General features: G+C 44.0%; 1 protein-coding gene across 3 annotated transcripts; it reads left to right on the top strand.

Annotated features, from left to right (window-relative positions):
- Positions 1 to 360: 360 nt before the first annotated feature.
- On the top strand, positions 361 to 20,006 carry fbxo11b (F-box protein 11b). Of its 3 annotated transcripts, XM_063216746.1 has the most exons (23): positions 637 to 724; positions 2,433 to 2,503; positions 3,445 to 3,572; positions 4,164 to 4,245; positions 5,196 to 5,340; positions 5,918 to 6,047; positions 6,350 to 6,433; positions 6,576 to 6,708; positions 9,764 to 9,870; positions 10,525 to 10,636; positions 11,129 to 11,235; positions 12,338 to 12,475; positions 13,088 to 13,305; positions 13,831 to 14,011; positions 14,459 to 14,581; positions 14,835 to 14,920; positions 15,157 to 15,233; positions 15,658 to 15,801; positions 16,332 to 16,442; positions 16,742 to 16,849; positions 17,718 to 17,826; positions 18,007 to 18,105; positions 18,439 to 20,006. In XM_063216746.1, the coding sequence occupies exons 3-23, from the start codon at positions 3,465 to 3,467 to the stop codon at positions 18,566 to 18,568; spliced, it is 2,532 nt and encodes an 843-aa protein (XP_063072816.1). In that variant the 5' UTR covers positions 637 to 724; positions 2,433 to 2,503; positions 3,445 to 3,464; the 3' UTR covers positions 18,569 to 20,006. The 3 variants fall into 3 exon arrangements, with proteins under 3 accessions (XP_063072815.1, XP_063072814.1, XP_063072816.1); XM_063216745.1 differs by lacking the exon at positions 2,433 to 2,503 and having other exon boundaries at positions 361 to 724; positions 5,208 to 5,340; XM_063216744.1 differs by lacking the exon at positions 2,433 to 2,503 and having other exon boundaries at positions 361 to 724.
- The last annotated feature ends 474 nt before the right edge of the window (positions 20,007 to 20,480 follow it).

The following is a 20,480-nucleotide window of genomic DNA, read 5'->3' as shown; positions in this document are numbered from 1 at the left end:
AATAAGAACTATTACACCTTGTTTCATGGTGTTAGGGAGTGACAAGTTGGTCATTATTTCGTTTAAAGTCAGGAATAGAATGTCTTTAATGTCTTCCCAGAAGTGTTTGTAAAAGTTTGCCGTGAGGCCGTCTTGTCCAGGTGAGCGATCTGGTGTTAAACATTGCATAGCCTTATCTAATTCGTCATGAGATAGAGGTGCATCACAACTTAATTTGAAATCCTCTGAAATAAGTGGGATGTGCTCTTTAATTGTATCAAAAAAGGTGTTAGCTGCCTCTGGTGAGCGTCAGAAACTACTTGAAGGAAGCGTTCCAACTTGGAGCTGTAAGGGGAGAAGGGATCATAATATTCCATTGGTGGATACGGTTCCCTTGTGATTTTTTTCCTCGTTTCTGTCCCCGTGTGAGTTAATGGCTCCTCCTGCAAGAGAGAGAGAGACGGAGCCCGTCCAGAGGAGCAGAGGGGGGAGCTGTCCGAAAAACACAAATAACACCCCGAAAAAGATCCAGCCACTGTCGTTGTTGCCTTTATGCTTCTTAGAAAGGGACAACAGATTTGGATCTAAGGGTCCAAGGAGATTCTGAAACGAACGTTGGTGCAAAACATTCTATTTTTTAAATTACCAACTCACCAAATGAACTCCGTCAGGGCAACCAACAGAAGACCCAGGCGAGTATCGAGGCCGCGCCCGGTGCAACCGGAACGGAACAACGGTGAAAGAGGTACGACGTGCCATTACTGACAAAGCACTGCAACCTACTACCTTTTTGTGATTCTGTAATAATTGGTCATGTTATAGGTTTTCCTTACCCGGGTAATAGAGGCAAGGAACCCCCAAGATCTTGTTTCGTTGCGTTCTTGCCAGGCCGCGCTTTGTTTGGCTTGAGTGACCACAATCACAGCTATGCTAACCTTCGGTGAACTAAGTTGATTAACAACCGAGCCATGTATTCAACATCCAGAGGAAATATATCTCGCACATGATCAATAACTTAGTTGCGCTTTGCTTACCACCTATGGGTTGTTATGGGCCGTGTCTTTTCCTTGTGTACACAGGCTACTAGTTTGCATTGCGTAGAAGCTAACTAGATGGCTAGCTAACGAAGTCTATTGACTGCCATTTTTGGGGTGTAGTTTAGCTTGCTAACCACTTAGCCATAACGTAATACAAGACGTAATTCTCTTTCACGTTAGCCACCATTAAATCAACACCAGCCTTTTCTGGGCCTTTTATTGTACAGCAATAACAACACAAACACACGGCTCCTATGACCATGGTTGTCAATGGAGGTTTGTAGTGAATAATGTCCAGGTTTATTTTGTAATGTACTTAACGAAACTAGCGTGTTAGCTTTGACACAGTCAGTTGCTAACGGACCAACCACAGTGGATGCTAACTGATCTGGCTACGCAGTTGTGTATCCATCTGCTCAAACCATGGCAGAAACACACTTGACTGCCATATGCAAGGTCTGCTTGACGTACACAAGAGCATGTATTAGTGGAGAGTGGTGAAGGCCTTGCCCTGCTAGAAACGCAGTGGAAATTGTAGCTTTGACCAGCTGCATTGGTCTCCTTTATGGTTTCCGTCTTTCCATTTGGCATACGCTAACGACGGAATAGGCTTTCATTGTTGCTTGTAGTGGTGATCAATCTGTAACCTTTTGTCTTCACATCTCAACGCACGGGTATCGCTGGGCAAGTGGATGAATGTGAATAGGTTTAACCCATCCGGCCTAATTGGTGCTTACATGTTTCCTTATTAATCAGACCAAGAATCTACCATGGCATTCACCCATTGATATTACTACGACGCTGACATGTAGCACAGCGTCTATGCCGGTCACTGAGAGACACAGGGGTCCCTCTCTTTGTATTGCCACCATCACACGCCTGTTTGTAGTCCAGGCCTGTCCAGTTGTGTGGGGTTCCCACAAAGCCTATGGTTGTGTGTTAATTTGGTTTAGAGGTGTTTACCCATGCCAGCAAGAGAGGCAAATAATAATTCAGCGAGGCCGGTGTTAACCCACCCTACTGTTGTTGATGATGGCTCAGTAAGTGTAATTGCTGATCTGATAAGTGTATTTCACGTCACAATTTGTGTGTATTAATGAGTGGAAGTGTGGTTCTCGTCCTTGTAACTGTATCCCCAAGGTAAGTGTAGTAATGGTTCAAGTGCTTTGTTTTCTTTTCTAAATAAACATGGCATTTGTTTAGGACCTGTGTAGGCCCTCGGATGACCATAATGCTCTTTATTTGAAGCAGTCTCATGGTGTGTACAAGCACAAACATAAGTGTTCTTGCTCAGCTGAAATTTTCATTAGGAAAGCTCTTGAACATGCAAAGCCAATATGGAAGAACTGGTAACAGGCTAATTCTGCAGCAACAGCGTGGAATGTCTCATGTGTTACCTCTAACTGTTGTCAGCAGGTGCCAGTATGCAGTAGACAAACGGACAAACCGTAAAGCCTACAGGTGATCAGTACTGCAGGTAATCACAGGTAGGTAGGGAGGCGGTGTCAGATGGTTAGGTTTGGTTTGTTTACTATTCTCCATTAGGAAGAAATTTGTCTCAGAGAGAGGGTGGTTGCAGCATTATAAAAGTAACACCAGCAGACAGAACAATGTACAGTGCATACATGACCGGCTATACACCATATACAAAAGTGGTGTAGGCACAGACCCAGAAACATTGGAAGTTCTAACCCATTGCCCTTGACGGGTGTATAGCAGGAGCCTTGTTGAGAATTAGGCTGTAATATGAGTGTCCCTTAGCGTTGTTTACATCCAGAGAGGTAGGTTTAGTAGATGACCAACCCCTGAACAAGTAGCATGCACAGCATCCTATCTGGCCTAAAATCAAAAGGCCATTAACTTGATGGCGTAAGACTTCCGAGACTGTAAGTTGAAGGAAATGGCAAGAGGGCTATCAGAAACTTGAGTTATTCGATCCATGTTAATCTTGTCAAATCGGTGGGCTGTTTAATCAGCATGGGGCGTTAAGGGGGCTGGTTGCCTTTTCCCCGAGCTACACACAGGCCATGTCTCTATTAATGTCCTGTGGGTGTCTTTAGACAGTCAGTCAGTGTGTATGAATGTGAGGCCTGAGCTCGATGGCTTGAGCTATTTATACTGGACCCATCACTCTAGTTGCTAATCCATTTGTGCCTATTTATTTAAGTCGCCCATCCGCCTGCTTTGAAGTAGGTGTCATTTCACAGGCGTCAGTCCATAAACATTTGTTATTATGATGATTATGATAACGATTATTAATTTGTTTAAAAGGCAAACCTCTCAAATCTATAGTCCATCAGGAGGCTTATGCCCCCCTTCTCCGCACTTTGGACAGTCCCATTGTGTCTGTGTGTACAAGGCAGCACTGACCACGCTGGGCCACGATTACACAGACCCAATAACGAGTTCGATTCCGCTGTGTCTGCAGATGAGGACGTGCCTGCAGATATGGTCGCAGAAGAATCCGGTCCAGGTGCCCAGAACAGTCCCTACCAACTCCGCAGGAAGTCCCTTTTGCCCAAGAGATCAGCGTGCCCCACTAAAAGCAGTATGGAGGTGGGTAGGAGTGAGTGAGTGAGTGTGACACTGCAGTCAGACACTGCACCGACACTGCTGCCTGGGGTTCAGTGCCGTGTATGTATGTGTGTACCATATATTCTAGAGCACCTAGATGGACGAGGGTGCGGTAAATTCATTGATTATGATGAAGTATGGCAGTGTTCCGCTACAGGCGCCATATTTAGTAAGCTCTAGAATGTTTGGCTTTGTCAAGAAATCTAAATTAAAGGAAAAATGGTGGAAGGTTTCCAATGTCACCAATCTATCTTTCTCTGCTCTAGAATCTTCTGTGTGTGTGTGTGTGTGTGTGTGTGTGTGTGTGTGTGTGTGTGTGTGTGTGTGTGTGTGTGTGTGTGTGTGTGTGTGTTGATCTGCCTGGTTGTGACATTTTTTTCCTCATGTTGTTCAGTTTGGTGTTGTCTGTCTTGTTTCTGCTTTACACATATTGAGTTTGTAGAAGCAAATGTCTTTCCTGAGACCATAACGGCTGTGTCAATCTGTTGATTGATCGTTAGTTAGGTGTTTCACATCCACTACTGTTATGATCATCAACTGACGTTTTACCCCCTCTCGAAAATCTCTGTCCAGGGTGCCTCCACATCCACGACAGAAACGTTTGGCCACAGAGCGAAGCGGGCGCGCGTGTCCGGAAAGTCCCAGGACCTACCCGGTGAGTTACTCTGTTGCACACAGTCAGATGACCTGGTTCTGCTACAGTAGCGCAATGCACTGGTCACAGTCATCCGTGTTGATCAAGTACTACATTTAGTAACAGATGCTCTTCATAACATGCAAGAACACTTCTGCAATGTAAGCGCCTTGGCACTATTATTCTTTGTCCACCCAACTGTGACACACACACACACACAAACACACACACACACACACACACACACACACACACACACACACACACACACACACACACACACACTTGTGCCCAGTACAGATGGCCAATTCTAATTACACTGCATGTTATACTTTATAGTAGCTTTATGCATGTGACAAATAAAATCCTTGTAATCTTGTAACTAGTTTAAACCAAATATGAAGTAATCTCTGTCGGGTATCAGCAGCTAGGCACAGCTCAAAGGCGATGCTTTGGCTTATTTATGCAATGGACTGATGTATGTAGAGCACTGAACAGTTTCTTTATTGATCCAGAAGGTAATTAAGGTGTCTGACTGCCTACACAGGTACACAATACGTATTGCAAAATGGATCAAAACATTGCACACAACTACATAGACACAGACTTAGAGAAAGGATGTCTGCGCTTCAGCCCTTGTGGTGCTCACAGTCGAGGACAGCAGAATCAAGACAGACTGGGCTACTTCTCAGTGACTAGACCCAGGGATGACCAGAGCACTCAGCATACGTTTTAGAGGTTTTTTATTTTGGTGCACAAAGTGACTGATGAGTCTCTAGCACAGAAGTAGCCCAGTCTACATAGGCACAGACATAGACACATAGACATAGACACATACACATACAATACATAGACACAGACTGATTAAGCCTACTGCACATCTCTGCATACAGTCATTCACTGAGGAGGAAATGAGAATAGGTGCAGTATTTTTTCCCCACAAGCCCTGACCCACCGCTGTGTTCTCCTAGCGGCCCCTGCAGAACAGTACCTCCAGGAGAAGCTGCCAGACGAGGTGGTCCTGAAGATCTTCTCCTACCTCCTGGAACAGGACCTCTGCCAGGCAGCGTGCGTCTGCAAACGGTTCAGCGAGCTTGCCAATGACCCCATCCTCTGGTGAGTGTAGCAGTGTGACTTTTGCAGGACCCCACCCCAACCCCAAATGGTTAACGACCAAGTATTGGTTCTGTTACTTCAGACCTTGGATAGTGTCAAAGCAATGTTATGTTATGTTTTCAGTGAATAGGTCTGTCATCCGGCCCATCTGCTTTAAAAGGCTATGGCAGCCGCATTGCTTTGAGCATTAATAAACCATGATCAGGGGGGTATACTAAGAACATGGTTAAGTGATAAACCAGGCTTAGTTAACCTACAGGAAGTGGTAAACCTGGTAATACCTACAGGCATCATTTAGTTAAGAAAATATGGACTCCAGGCTCATCTATTAGATGATCTACCTCTACCACAAGGTTAACGTAACTTGGTTTACTACTACACCAGCTTCTTGGTATACCACCCAACTGCAGTGTTGAGTAGTGTTATAGCAATGTTGTTATGAGTCAGTTTCGTGTGTTTTCAGTCAAGAGTGAAAAGGCCCATAGAGCGGCCCATCTGCATCAGTTGAGGGGCTTGGTGTGTGAGGAGGGGTCGTCTCTGAAGTCGTCTCTTGTCTTACTTTGTGTTCCTTCGACAGGAAGCGTCTCTACATGGAGGTGTTTGAGTACACGCGGCCCATGATGCACCCTGAGCCGGGCAAGTTCTACCAGATCAACCCAGAGGAGTACGAGCAGCCCAACCCTTGGAAGGAGAGCTTCCAGCAGCTGGTATGTTTTGCTCTATCTCGCCTGACTCATGCGAGATCCTCTCTTGTGTTCAGCGCTGCGTTACTCATATGTTAGTGATTACCAGGATAGGGGGAGAAAAAAACACCCCTCGGACTCTCTAGCTCTGCTGAAGGAATCCCGATGTAAATAAGAAGCACGTTTCTTTGGCTCTGTGGATGGTGCAGATGCCTGGTTTCATGGTTTCATGGTTTTGTGTGTGTGTGTGTGTGTGCGTGTGCGTGTGCGTGTGCGTGTGCGTGTGCGTGTGCGTGTGCGTGTGCGTGTTTCTTTTCTCCATTCAGTACAAAGGTGCACATGTAAAGCCTGGTTTTGCTGAGCACTTCTACAGCAACCCTGCTAGGTACAAAGGGAGAGAAAACATGCTGGTGAGTGTTCCCTCATGCATTCCACTTTCTTTACCAAGAATTCCCATAAGCAGCTGTATTCCTAATGTTTATGGCTCGGCTTATTAATGTCGTAATAAATAAATGCGAGGGGATTTGACATGGGTCCCCTTCTGCTTTGCAGTATTATGACACCATTGAGGATGCTCTGGGCGGAGTCCAAGAGGCGCACTTTGACGGCCTCATCTTCGTCCACTCCGGCATCTACACGGACGAGTGGATCTACATAGAGTCCCCTATTACCATGATTGGAGCAGGTACGCCGTCACAGCCCACTCCGGCTGTAGTTACTCGGCTTGGCGACGTCTTTGTACGCTGGACTTGCTGTCTTCCCGAGTGTTTTGCTTTGCTGTTGTCCTTTCATGGGTGTCCTATGGGCATCGATCCTTGGAGTTGTATGCTTGTTCGGTGTTGCTAGGAATTCAGTTTTTAAACATATGAATTCATCAATGTGAAATGTTCCTAGTATTTGTGTTGTGTGTTGATTTAGATTTTTTTTGGCGTGTGCTGCAACATCATTATTACTATGCGTTGGCATACATTCCTATGCAATATAAATCGTGTCTAAGCGATATGAATTGACCCTATAAGGTCAGTTGCTGTAGGTAGACCTGCTGAGGAAGGCAAGTGTCGAGGTACCAGAATGTCTGAAGTGGTTTATGTAGCAACTCAATTCAACAATCAGTTTTGTAATGGACGTTACGGTAATTTCCAGCTTGTGGAAAGGTAATGCTTTACCTCGACGAAGGTTACACAAATCCTGATCCTCTTGGTCTGCAGTCCGCCGCTGGCACTGTGTAATACTGAGAATAATATACAACTTCCTCTGAGCTACACCTACTTAACAATGCTGGGAAAATACCAGGCAGTCTGCAGACAGAAGGCTCAGCAAGGGCGAGAAACACTGACCTGTTCCATTTGGATTAAATGTGTTGTGTGTGTGCGTAGACGGCACCCGGGTTGTATGACATTGGTGTCTATTTATAAGAGGTCGTTCTAATAGCCAGACAAGGCCAAGAAGGGGTCTGTTGAAATTCTCTTCTCTTTTTGCACAATAAGAAGGGTTGCATGACATTTCTGTGTACTTCAGGGGCCACATAACAGAACAAATCCTAAATGCTCATCCTAACTTAAGATAGGAACAGTAAGATAGGAAAAATCCTAACTTCCTATTACAGAACGAATTCCTAAGTCCCTAGCCGTTTCTTATCTTATTTTTGGCCCCCCATCCTATCTTAAATTAGGAATTCCTAACTCCTCTATCATATAGATTTTTTCGATTGGTCGTGTCTGTTTCTGCCACTTCGAATGTGCACGAGTTTGATGGAATGTAACGACTTCACTTTTGAAGCGACGGGCAGCCAGTTGTAGCCTAGGCTACGTGTTGGGGGGAGAACGCATAGCCTAATTATTAATAATTACGGACGAAAAAATACAGTGAATAAAAGGAGGGCGAGGGCGTTACTTTCCATCATTCATGTAGGCTACATTTGTAGCTAAGACTCCTCAAAAGTTTCCTCATAGCCGTGTTGTCAGTTTCAGCAGTTCCCGTCGCAAATCCGCCACCTGAATGCTGTTTTAACAATGTGCAAATTCCCATGATCAAGTAGGCTAGCTTATTCAAATCAATGAAACGGGCGACGAAACAAGTCATCGACTGTCAGCCTAAACAACGCGTGTAAAACAGTCATCATTCTGGGATGCCTCCGTGTGAACTAAAGACGTGATCATAGAAACATTAGTTTGAATGACAGCATGAAGATGGGAAGAGGGAGGGAGAGCAAGGTGCGCCTTCCTGTGTGACTGCACTGACAGAGGACGAGGGAGAGCGAGAGGAATCGGATCATTAAATAGGCTAACTTTTGAACAACGCTACGCAACCTAGAAATGCTAAACCCTGTTTAGTGTTTAGCATACTATCTACACCGTTAACTTTGTGAGGACAAATGGGTTAGTTTTGTGTGGTCTATAAATTCATCCGTAGACCTAGTAGACAAGGCATTGTAACTTGTCCTGTTCAACTCCTGAGAGGAGACTTTGGCGAGGGAGCGCACGTTGTGCTCATAAGCCTGTCACAACATCAGCACGTAGGCAACGTGAAGTCGGTTGCTTTTTTGTTGGACGTTGCAAAATCAGTCTTTGATGTGCAAACCCCATGGTCAAAGTAGGCCTAATTCAAAGGTTAGCCTACACTTGTTAATAGGAAATGTGTTTGGCTTTCAAACTAATTTCTTTTTTAATTTCTAAATAAAGGTAAGCTATATTGCATGGATAGAACAATGACAGGCTTCAAATGGTCAAATTATTTAGGCCTACATCAGGCAACTATGGAATTGTACCTTGCCTGGTTGGGAAGCTACTGTGGTAACCGTACCAGTGCCATTTTTCTCTCTTGAAAACAAAATGCCCCCATTAACCCAGGCATCACTGCTCTAGGTGTTTTGGTTTGATGCCCCATGTTGCTGACATTGTGTATAATGCAAAAAAAGCACCAGTAACAGGGGTATCCTGAGTTTAGGACAGGGTGTATGGTCTCCTAACTTAGGCATCCTAAGTTAAGATATTCCTAACTTAGGATGCTTCTGTAATGGCTATATTCCTATCTTAAGATAAGATAGGATTTCTTCCTAAGTTAAGTTAGGAAACCTCCTTCTGTTATACCAAAATTCCTAAATCCCTTCCTATCTCAAGATAAGATAGGATTTCAGACTTAGGAACTTTCTGTTATGTGGCCCCTGATCATTGATGTGTGTGCGTCATCATTGTAACGGGCTGGTGGCGCTAGTTTGCTTTGACATTGGCTCAATAGTGTGTTTCGTCTACTGTGTATGAACAGTTTTGTTTCAAAAATGACATTTGCGCCATTTTTGCCTTTTGCATTTAATTATTTGAAAGCTCTGCTCAGAAGTCCTATCATCTATGTGTGAATTCTTGCCATTCAAATATTTTGAGAGCATACTTTTAAACCTAAGCTTATATAAAATGTATTTTGCAATGCAATTCAATGCAATGTGCACAACAAAAATGCCAATTTCCCAAAATGTTCCAAAATGGATATACCGTACGTCATTTTGAAACAAAGCTTTTCGTATGTAAGCAAAGACATTGATGTCTAAGATGATGGTATCATTTGTGATGGTAGTTTGCTTTGAACATTGGCTCAATAGTATGTTTCGTCTTGTGTATAAGTAGACAGTTTGAGACATTGATGTCTATAAGATATTAGGTATCATTTGTGATGCTAGTTTGCCAGTTGAACATGGTCTAGTTTGCTTTGAACATTGGCTCAATAGTCTGTTTCCTCCGCTGCAGCACCAGGTAAAGTGGCAGATAAGGTGGTGATTGAGAACACGAGGGATTCCACCTTCGTCTTCATGGAGGGTTCAGAAGATGCTTATGTCGGCTACATGACCATCAAGGTATGTGACGTCTGAGCTCAGTGCCCCTATATTTATAAATTTATCTATTTATTTAGAGAATAGTCCCTTGAGATGTGGGATCTCATTTTCAGAGGGGGTCCCAATGACAATATAAAAGGAAAAAAAAGGAAAAACAGGACTTGAATACACACAATAGACACATAAACACACTCACACACTTGGAAAACGACGCCACCATCCAGCATACTACAGTCATATCATTTGCAAGTTATCAGGGTAATACTATTGCTGGTAAAACAAATCCAAGAAAAGGAGGGGAGGGAAAAAACAAACATAAAAAAACAAAAACATACAACAAACCGACAAACAACCTTTGCCGCTCACTTGAGTTGGTATGTGGATTCTGGAGGAGTTCAAGCATACAGACTCTTCTTCCCTTGGATTATAGTAGTGTAGTAGACCTTAAAATGTGCATGTGTGCATGCAAGGTAGCAAGTGGAGTAAGGTTGATTCCTTCTCCTTTTTTGGTCCACAGTTCTATCCATTTAGTTTCATTAAATAGAAATTGACAATAAACACAACTGGAAATTTACAATATTTAAATGTTGAGGGTTAACGTATCGGCAAGTACAGAAATCAATGCATGATTGGTATTGCCATTAGTTCATGATTCTTCTTGATTTTGGTCCACAGTTTAATCCAGACGATAAGTCGGCGCAGCACCACAACGCCCACCACTGTCTGGAGATCACGGTGAACTGCAGTCCCAACATCGACCACTGCATCATCCGCAGCACCTGCACAGGTATACATTTGGAAATGTGGCTGGTGGCCTTCAATGAACATTTGGTGCATTTCCTGAATAATTTATCTGAACATGCTTGTCTGGCTGATTGTGGAAAAAAACACATTGACATCATTGTCGTTCTTGACTGATGCTTGAGTTTTAGGAACATCTGTGCCAGTGGACATGATGGTGTAAAGGCAGTGTTCCTCCAAGGGAAGACTTAAACAGAGGAATCAATGTTCTCTTAACATCACTTTTACAGTTCTATGTCTGTTTTAACGTCATATGGAAAACATTGCGTTTACCATTGAACCATTCTTTGCTAAAGAATTGTTTTGAACTGCAGACTGCATGCATGCTGGCATAATAAAGTGTTTAGTCCGTTTAAGTGTCAATCTATCTTTGATTCTCATTCTTCTCATACCTCTTCTCTTCTCTTCTCTTCTCTTCTCTTCTCTTCTCTTCTCTTCTCTTCTCTTCTCTTCTCTTCTCTTCTCTTCTCTTCTGCAGTGGGTTCAGCAGTGTGTGTCAGTGGCCAAGGGGCGTGTCCCACCATTAAGCATTGCAACATCAGCGACTGTGAGAATGTGGGCCTGTACATCACGGACCATGCACAGGTAAGCGCTCACTCTTTCCCTTGTATAATGTATTTCAGTAAAATTTAGATGCACTGTGCACATAACAAATGTCTTATCTGTTATATGTTTCACAATAGAGCTCCTAAGTGGGTGACGACGAGTTGTATGCGCGGATTAGCATTTTCACGGAAATCCGGTTTCCATGAATATAAGTTTTAACATTGGGCTAGCAAAAATATAAGACAAACGTTAACAGCTATCATTCGCCTATCCCCGCATCCTTTCCTTGGTAACAAATGGAACAGCACAACAACACGTGTGTATTTATCAACCTAAACATAACGATTATAAAGTAATGTTGCTATACCTTGGCTACTCGTGAATTTTTGGGAACTACAGCTCACATTCTCGCGTGAGCTATAGTCGCATGAGCAAACTTCTCCTCGATGGTAAGTTTTGAAAGTATACTACTAAACCAAGGCGATTGGAGTAATTGCAGTTATGGCACTATTTTCGTTTTATCAAGAGTGTTACCAGCACTGAAAAACAACCTGCATCAGAGCTTAGTTAGAAGTGTTTCCAAAGTCTCGTACTAGGAAGGTTTGTGGCGGTTTGCCGTGGGTTACCATGGTCATGGCTCGTGAAATCTCCCTCCTGTAGTCTGCCAGTTTTCCGGGTTAAGCATGTGATGGCAACATCGTATTTAGTCGACGTTTGACACAAAAATGATCAATCATGTCAACCCTACAGCCTATTTGTAACACCCTCGTCAGTTTGCGGGGGTTCGCTAATCGCGTGTTTGCACACACACCTTATTTGAGACTAGTCCCCATTCCCCACGGCCATCGAGTGGGAACCGGAAAATCCTTAAATGCTAACAAGAAATACTACAGTCTGCTACATGTTTCCGGGTGCTCTATTCTCTTTCCACCCATTTTGCTAATACTGTACAGACAGAGTTATGAGGAACTCTGGTGTAATGACAACTGATCCGAGAAGCTCAGAGCAATTTTTCTTGTCATCTGTCCTTTTAATGTATCAAAAACATTTAACTTTTACGTACATCACTGACCTATTATCACCACGTGCAGGCTGTTCCTAATCCAAAAGTGCCTTAACCATCCCATCTTTGTAATTGCAGGGCATATATGAGGATAATGAGATCTCCAATAACGCCCTTGCTGGTATCTGGGTGAAGAACCATGGCAACCCCATCATCAGACGGAACCACATCCATCATGGTCGGGATGTTGGCGTCTTCACCTTCGACCATGGCATGGTGAGATCCCACTGCTTACATACATCAATTGAAGCTTGAAGTTCTTGTTTCAAGTTTCTTGTTCAGTTTGAAGGATATTCTGCAGGTGTGTGTATTTTAAGGGTGCATACTGTTTTGTATTTGTTGTTCTCATAGAATAGTTTCCTTACTATTTACTACACTGATGTCTGATTGAGCTGGCCCAGACCCGGGGTAGACTCTGGCATGGTGTGTGTGCGTGCGCGTGTGTTTGTGTCCTACTTAACCCTGTGCTAAGGTACTTAAAAAGAAAAAAACTAACCCTACTTGGCATTTGCACCTATTGTTATGTATATTTCTGGTGCGCTTTGCATCTGCAAGTGATGTATGATTATGTCCTCAATGTAAGTCGCTTTGGACAAAAGCGTCTAACTAATGTAATATAAATGTAATGTAAAGTACAACCTCATTTATCCTCTTCTTGGGACTTTGACGGACAACTTTTTTTCTATTTTGGTCCATAGTACATTACTGAAAAGTGAATCAGCTCAGCTGATTGTCAGTTGGCTGCCACAAATGTCTGTGCGCGTCTTTACACCTCTAAACCTCGGATGTGGAATGTAGTGGAAACGGCGTCTTTGTCTCCCTCTGCAGGGCTACTTTGAGAGCTGCAACATCCACAGGAACCGCATCGCCGGCTTCGAGGTGAAGGCCTACGCCAACCCCACGGTGGTGCGCTGCGAGATCCACCACGGCCAGACGGGCGGCATCTACGTGCACGAGAAGGGCCGCGGCCAGTTCATCGAGAACAAGATCTATGCCAACAACTTTGCTGGTGTGTGGATCACCTCCAACAGCGACCCCACCATCAGGTCAGAGCAAATGAATATTAAAAGGAAAAATAGCGTATTTTCTCCATGTAGAAGGGGTGCATGTTGTTATTCCTTCTAAGGCTTCATGGACTGATTGACTGAATCCAAAGCATTCCCCCCTGAGTCAAGGTGGTGTTATTTAAAAACCCATTATTCCATATTGGGGTGAAGCACGACCTGACGAAGGACGGGTGGCTGAAACCGATCTGCTGTTTTATGTCTGGATACTCTAATGTAGAATAACACTTTTTAAAATGACTACTACCTTGATTCAGTCAATCCATCTATACGGCAAAACAGTGCTTATTGGATGAGTTGAGACTGATGGTTTTTTTTTGTGCTATACTGCTCGGTTCGCATTTCCTGTCTACCCATCATCAGTCTTCAGTTGGCTTTCTACTCTACTCGTGTTTCTTCAGTTTTAGCTAAGATGTGTCCAAATAAGTAGTAATTCCTCATGGCTTTGGTAATGCAGAAATCACTTTCTGTCATGCATCCTCAAAACGTCTTTTATCCACTACGCAGGGGGAATTCCATCTACAACGGGAACCAAGGAGGCGTGTACATATTTGGTGATGGGAGAGGCCTCATAGAGATGAATGACATCTACGGCAATGCCCTGGCAGGCATTCAGATCCGAACCAATAGCTGTCCCATTGTCAGGCACAATAAAATACACGACGGTCAGCACGGAGGCATATACGTGGTGAGTTTTTTTTTTCTCCAAGCACACACCCGTCCACACATTGCCTGGTTAACACCAGACGATCTCACAAGTGAGAGTCTGGACGCTACCTATGCAGTTTCTTGTTGGAAAGCTTTGATTTACGATTTCCCATGGCTGGTTATTGGGGCGAAATATGCCATTTCTTGGCACATACGTAGCCCAAAGATAATCCTGTCGGTTATATCTATTCAAACAAACTGCAGTCAGAATCCATACTGTCTTTCAAATCATAACGATTGTGCAAACCAGCATGGGATTTCCCAGGCTAGTCCACACACACACACACACACACACACACACACACACACACACACACACACACATCATTGCCCTACAAATACAATACATAAATGTATGATGTCTTTAAAACAATTGTTTGATACATTTCAATAATTGTGTTCGTGTGTGTGTGTTGTGTGTCATCAGCATGAGAAGGGCCAGGGTGTGATAGAGGAGAATGAGGTGTACAGTAACACGCTGGCTGGAGTCTGGGTCACCACCGGCAGCACACCAGTCCTAAGAAGGAACAGAATACACAGCGGCAAGCAGGTGAACACCTCATTTCAGCCTTTGGACTTGTTAGACTTTCATTTGTCTCTATTTTATGTTGTGTAAACTCTTACTATGTTCTTTCTTACTATATTGTGAAACTCATTTGGGTCACCTGTGTTTAAATGTGCTACAAATAAAGGGCTTTGCCTTGCTTGAACTGCATTCACATAAAAGTTAAGGCATTATTGGCAGCAAATTCACGATGCAAAAAAAACCCCATCATGAATGTTTTGTCTTTTTTTCCTGTAAGGTTGGTGTGTACTTCTATGATAACGGCCATGGTGTGTTGGAGGATAATGACATCTATAACCACATGTATTCAGGAGTACAGATCAGGTACCTTGCTGCTGCTTGTCTAGACAAATGTTTTTCTCTGTGTGAAAACTGTTCGTCCAACCTATTAGTATATACATATTGAACTATTTGAGCGCATTGAACATTGAGCGCTTTCTCTGTTTTCTCTCTTGTTCTGTACCAGAAATATAATTGATAATACTCTTCTGTAAAAAAAAATTGGCTGTGGTACGCACGGATGCATGTTCTTTGCTAATGAAGTTTATTGGTCTTTGCAGGACTGGCAGTAATCCTAAAATCCGACGCAACAAGATCTGGGGTGGGCAAAATGGCGGCATCCTTGTGTATAATTCTGGTAAGTGGGCAGAAGGGGATGGTGACTGACCACAATGAACAGCTAAAATGTGTACCCGCTGTGTAATTAATACCACATAGTAAATTGCAGTAGTGCATGTTGAACCTTGCAAGTATGGCATGAACGTCATGCAATTTGGTCATATCGGATTTGTAAAAAAAAAAAAAAAAAATTCAGACGAGGAGGCCACAAAGCCGTATGGCTGGTTGAACTGTGGCAGGAGTCCCCCCTCAATGCATCATTTGTTTAGCCTATTGGCACATTACAAAAGACCTCCTTGTTTTGATATGGGATTCATTATTATTATCCACCAGCCTTACTTTGCCCAATGCTTCTGTTACCCTCTGTAGCAATCATTGTGGGGATCGAAGGACATTGTCTTCGAATGTGTTGCGTATAACAACGGTGTTTGTTTCCCCGGCAGGCCTGGGCTTCATCGAGGACAACGAGATCTTTGACAACGCCATGGCCGGGGTGTGGATCAAGACGGACAGCAATCCCACGCTGCGACGGAACAAGATCCACGACGGCCGAGACGGAGGCATCTGCATCTTCAACGGCGGACGAGGTAAACGCGTCCCATCACTTTCATCTTTGTGTGGTATATGTGAATGCATGTCTAATGCAATGATGGATGGGCTGATAAAAAAAAGCTCGTCAAACAAAGTTTGGCTTTTAGTACGTTTGCGTGTATGCACCAGTGATGGGCAAAAAGGAGTCAGAAGTTTCAATCCTTTCCCTCACATTCCAAGACCTGATCTTTTGGAATATGAGGCACTGGGTTGTCTGAATCCGGGTTGCCCAATATGTAATCTCCCGTCCTTTCTTGTGTCACAAGACGGCATTGACGATTGAAGTTTGATTCAATGTCTCGCAAAAGCGCAATTCAAAGGGTATTTTTTTCATTTAGAATTGGGGTGTGGAATGGGAAAAGTTCCCCAAGAGGTTTTGTGCCTAGGCTGTCTGCAGTGAAACTTTGTTTTCTCCATGGAGGTACGGCATCAACGAAGCAAGGGCGGGGGATTAGATAACGAGATGGTCTCTGTGCTGGTGGTTGAGTGCCTGATGTTGACATGACCATTCTTTCGGGTTAAACAGGACTGCTTGAGGAGAACGACATCTTTCGGAATGCACAGGCTGGCGTGCTCATCAGCACCAACAGCCACCCCGTCCTGCGGAAGAACCGCATCTTCGACGGCTTTGCAGCAGGTCAGTACTCTTCACCCTAACAGGGCAGGCGGCATGCACACTGCACATGTTGAGACATTTCTGTTAAGAGTTCTGGTTGAATCTTTGTTACCAGGTTAACATCCGTGTCATGTCCACATTTTTTGTAAGCCCTTCACTTCACTGCATGCCACACACGTCAGCCTGACACTTGCACTACTAGTAAAATAAATTAGATTCTCACTCTGGAATCATCACCTTTTTGGAAAAATAAAGTACTTTTTGAATGTTGAATGAAAATGTCACCATCTAATCAATGATTGGGGTTCTTTTTTTAATAGGCATCGAGATAACAAACCATGCCACGGCCACCTTGGAAGGTAACCAGATCTTCAACAACCGCTTCGGTGGCTTGTTTCTCGCATCTGGCGTCAATGTCACGATGAAAGGTAGGATTGTCATTTCGTGCCTCTATTCACAACCTGGGGTTGAATCATGTGAATTTGTTGTTTCTTTAAAATTTGCAGAAAATCCGATTGGTTCAGTTGAGGCAAACTAAATGGAAACAGACTTTCTAAGCAATTGTATGTTAACTTGAGTTACTGGAATAGGTTGCTCATTCAGCATGGCTCGGTAGAATGTAAATTACTTGCTAGGTAACAACTTGTGAAAGCCCCAAACTCCAACTCCTATTGTTATTGTGACACAGCACTCAGCACACAAGTGCACACTGCACACAACAAACAACCGACAACTTTTACGGTACATGCACACACAAACGGCACGTTTCCTTAACGTCTCTGTGAGCAGTGCGAGTCCGAGAGGTTCGCGGGCTGCCTTTCACACTGCACAGTCAACGTCCACGTTCTATCCGCGGGCAGCAGCCATTCATTTTCAATGGGAGCCGCGCATTGAACGCGGACGTCTGCGCAGGAAAATAGACTCAAGTTTTATTTTCAAGGAGCAACGCGGACCTGTGTGCAAGGCATGATTGTTTTCATGCATTCTAACCGTTTCGGACTGATAACGGACACGTTCTGTGGACGTATTGTGGATGTCCACGCTTGGTGGGCATGTACTGTTAGGCTGCAAGTCTAACGCCCTAACCGCCTACCCATGACTGCCCTTGAACTTACCCATGGGCATACCTGGAACAATACAGAGACTTCATAATATAATGGCAAGCGTGGAATACATCTCTTTTTATTCCAAATAACAATAACAAATTGAACTTAATGTGTTGCATGTGCCCAGTTTTCCATATGTTCTGTGTTCAGTTCCAGCTTTTTACTCAAGAAAATGGTCTATTCCTTGCAGATAATAAAATTATGAACAATCAGGATGCCATCGAGAAGGCGGTCAGCAGAGGCCAGTGCCTCTACAAGATCTCCAGCTACACCAGCTATCCCATGCACGACTTCTACAGGTAAGAACTCAAAGCAATACGTTATGACAAAAAGGCATAAAACTGCAAAACTGCTGTGCTAAACGTGTGTGTGTGTGTGTGTGTGTGTGTGTGTGTGTGTGTGTGTGTGTGTGTGTGTGTGTGTGTGTGTGTGTGTGTGTGTGTGTGTGTGTGTGTGTGTGTGTGTTCTTTTTTTTCCAGGTGTCACACTTGTAATACAACAGACAGGAACGCCATCTGCGTGAACTGCATTAAGAAGTGTCACCAAGGACATGATGTAGAGTTTATACGGCACGACCGGTGAGTTTCTGAATCAGTCTAATCACCTACCCTTCTGAACCAATCTTACAGGAATAATGTATTGTATTCCTGCAGTAAATAGTAATACTTTAAGGTCTCTAATCCACATAGGATTAGGTTTTTTTGCTAGTTGTTAGAATAAGGATGGAGAGTTAGAGCATCCACTCCTGTCCTGGTAGTTGAGTGGGGGAAAGCAGGGCAGTATGGAAGCCTACTGTTCCACAGCTTCATTGCCGTGTCTAAAACCTGCTTGAGAGCTTCAATCCCCAGTGGACCCAGCCTAATTCTGTTCATAATCTTGAAACCTCTTTTTTTTTTTTCTTCTTCTTCTAGGTTTTTCTGCGACTGCGGCGCAGGAACGTTGTCCAACCCGTGCACACTGGCAGGAGAGCCCACGCATGACACAGACACTTTGTATGACTCGGCGCCCCCTATTGAGTCAAACACGTTACAGCACAACTGAGCCTCCCTCTGCCTCACTCAGCCCACCCATTCCCCTCCGCCACCCCACCACCAACCTCCCGCTGCTTTTCCTTCTTCCCTCCTCCCTCCCAAGCCTGGCCGCCATTCGCCTGCCTACTGGACTTGAGCTTTTTCGCAGCCCCGCAACCCAGACTCTTATGAAGACATTACAGTCGCCCGGGGAAGATACGACATGCTCCTCAGGAGATCTGTGGAAAAGGAGACTGACCGCTGCTGGTGCAAGAGACCACTCAAGTGGCTCACTCTGACACACACACACACACACACACACACACACACACACACACACACACACACACACACACACACGGACGCACAGAGGCTTGCCTGGCCTCTCAGCTCTGCCCCATCAAGTGGCCTTTGGATGCAAATAACGGTGGGGGAACGGCAGTAAGAGCAGCAGAGAGGATATGGGAGTGGAAAAGTGCGGGGTGGGGGGGATTGTGAAAACGGTATGTGGACTCAGGGCAGGGGGGGGAAATGGAGGAGGCTGTGGTGGCTTCAGGTGTTCCATTTTTCGTGGGTTTTGGGACATAACAAGAAACTGTCACGGTTAGTTCCCAATTTTAACACCCGTCGACTCACCACACCCTCCTGACCTCTCCATTGGGGGGGGGGAAACTAGACTGGAGGGTGCGGAGGAGGGAGCACAGCAGTCTCTGTGTGTCTCAAGGCTAGAGGTGCAAGGACCCCGCTCTACCACCCCCTCTCCTCTCCTCCACACTGACTGACGAGGGTAAATGCATGGACAGGAGGATAAGCCATGGAGACATGGCCCCACACAGCCACCTCTGCCGCTACTCCCTGGGCTGGGAAACAGAGGCGCTGGTGTTTATGTATGTTTAAAGAAGAAGACAAAAAAAGGTGTAATAAAAAAGAAACAATGTGATTAGCACTTCTGCCTTTTTAATATGGTATTCTGATCAACAAAAATATGATTTAATGCTTTCTCATGTAGTTTTGTATTTTTCAGCAAAAAAATCTTACTGTATTTGAATGTCTTTTATTTTATTATATATTATAATTATTCATATTGTTATTAATATTTTTGTTGTTGTTGTTAGCTCATTATAGGCTTGCTGTCATCATACTCTTTGTCCAGCAGTTAAGTTCTTTCTGTGAAAGAGGATTACTGCAAAAAAATGAAAATAGAAAAAAAAGATTGGAAACTGAACACTAAAATATGTCCTCCAGCTTTTGTAGTGTTTGGGAAAATGTAGGCTGTGTTTGGTTTGTGACGTAGGAGACCGGGCAGTGTGTGTTCTGAAATGGACAGTGAAAGTGTGTGTGTGTGTGCGTGAGTGCGAATGCGTGCGATTGATTGATTTTTATTTACGCTACCCATGTTACTCTTGTATGTTTCTCCCAATTTCCTCTCAGATTGTGGTCATGTCGAATTAAAATGGGCAGTTATTCAATGTAGTCTCGTTTTTTAAGAACTTCACATTTGGTAATGATAAACCACAACACAGAGATGGAAGCTTTTTTTCACTTCTCATGTTTTCAGAAAAGAAAACGACATTGGAGCTCACCCAGATTCTGATAGTCTGAAGTCATTCTGCGTTAAGGTCTGACAAAGCAAATATTGACTTTATAGGTGTGTGTGTGTGTGTGTGTGTGTGTGTTTAGTTGGCTCTGGAGGCCTGTTGGTTTTCCACCATTTGATTGTTAGTTAAATGGATGTTTTTGAGGGTGGCCATGGAAGTGCCCTGTTAAAAACAAATGAAGGCAAGTAACTTCAGCTCTTGCCTGATGCCAGTTTCAGAGGGCCTGACTTGAGAAAATGAAATAGGTGCCGTGTTTTCCTTCAGCTAGTTTGCTTACCTGAACACCGATTAAACAATTTGATCTACAAATCAAATCTACAAACTACTCACAATAAGTTGTGTTAT

The sequence above is a fragment of the Engraulis encrasicolus genome, chromosome 15 (assembly GCF_034702125.1).
Source record: "Engraulis encrasicolus isolate BLACKSEA-1 chromosome 15, IST_EnEncr_1.0, whole genome shotgun sequence".
Classification (NCBI taxonomy): Eukaryota; Metazoa; Chordata; class Actinopteri; order Clupeiformes; family Engraulidae; genus Engraulis; species Engraulis encrasicolus.
The sequence above is the reverse complement of the archived record's forward strand: the minus strand, read 5'-3'. Positions and strand labels throughout refer to the sequence as shown.

What these genes read in the sequence shown, in the direction of transcription:
- fbxo11b (XM_063216744.1), top strand. Translation starts at nt 637, where the DNA reads ATGAACTCCGTCAGGGCAACCAACAGAAGACCCAGGCGAGTATCGAGG. An exon ending in AGGAGAGCTTCCAGCAGCTG is followed by an intron (nt 6,048 to 6,349) that starts GTATGTTTTGCT and finishes TTCTCCATTCAG; the next exon opens with TACAAAGGTGCACATGTAAA. An exon ending in CGTCAATGTCACGATGAAAG is followed by an intron (nt 16,850 to 17,717) that starts GTAGGATTGTCA and finishes TATTCCTTGCAG; the next exon opens with ATAATAAAATTATGAACAAT.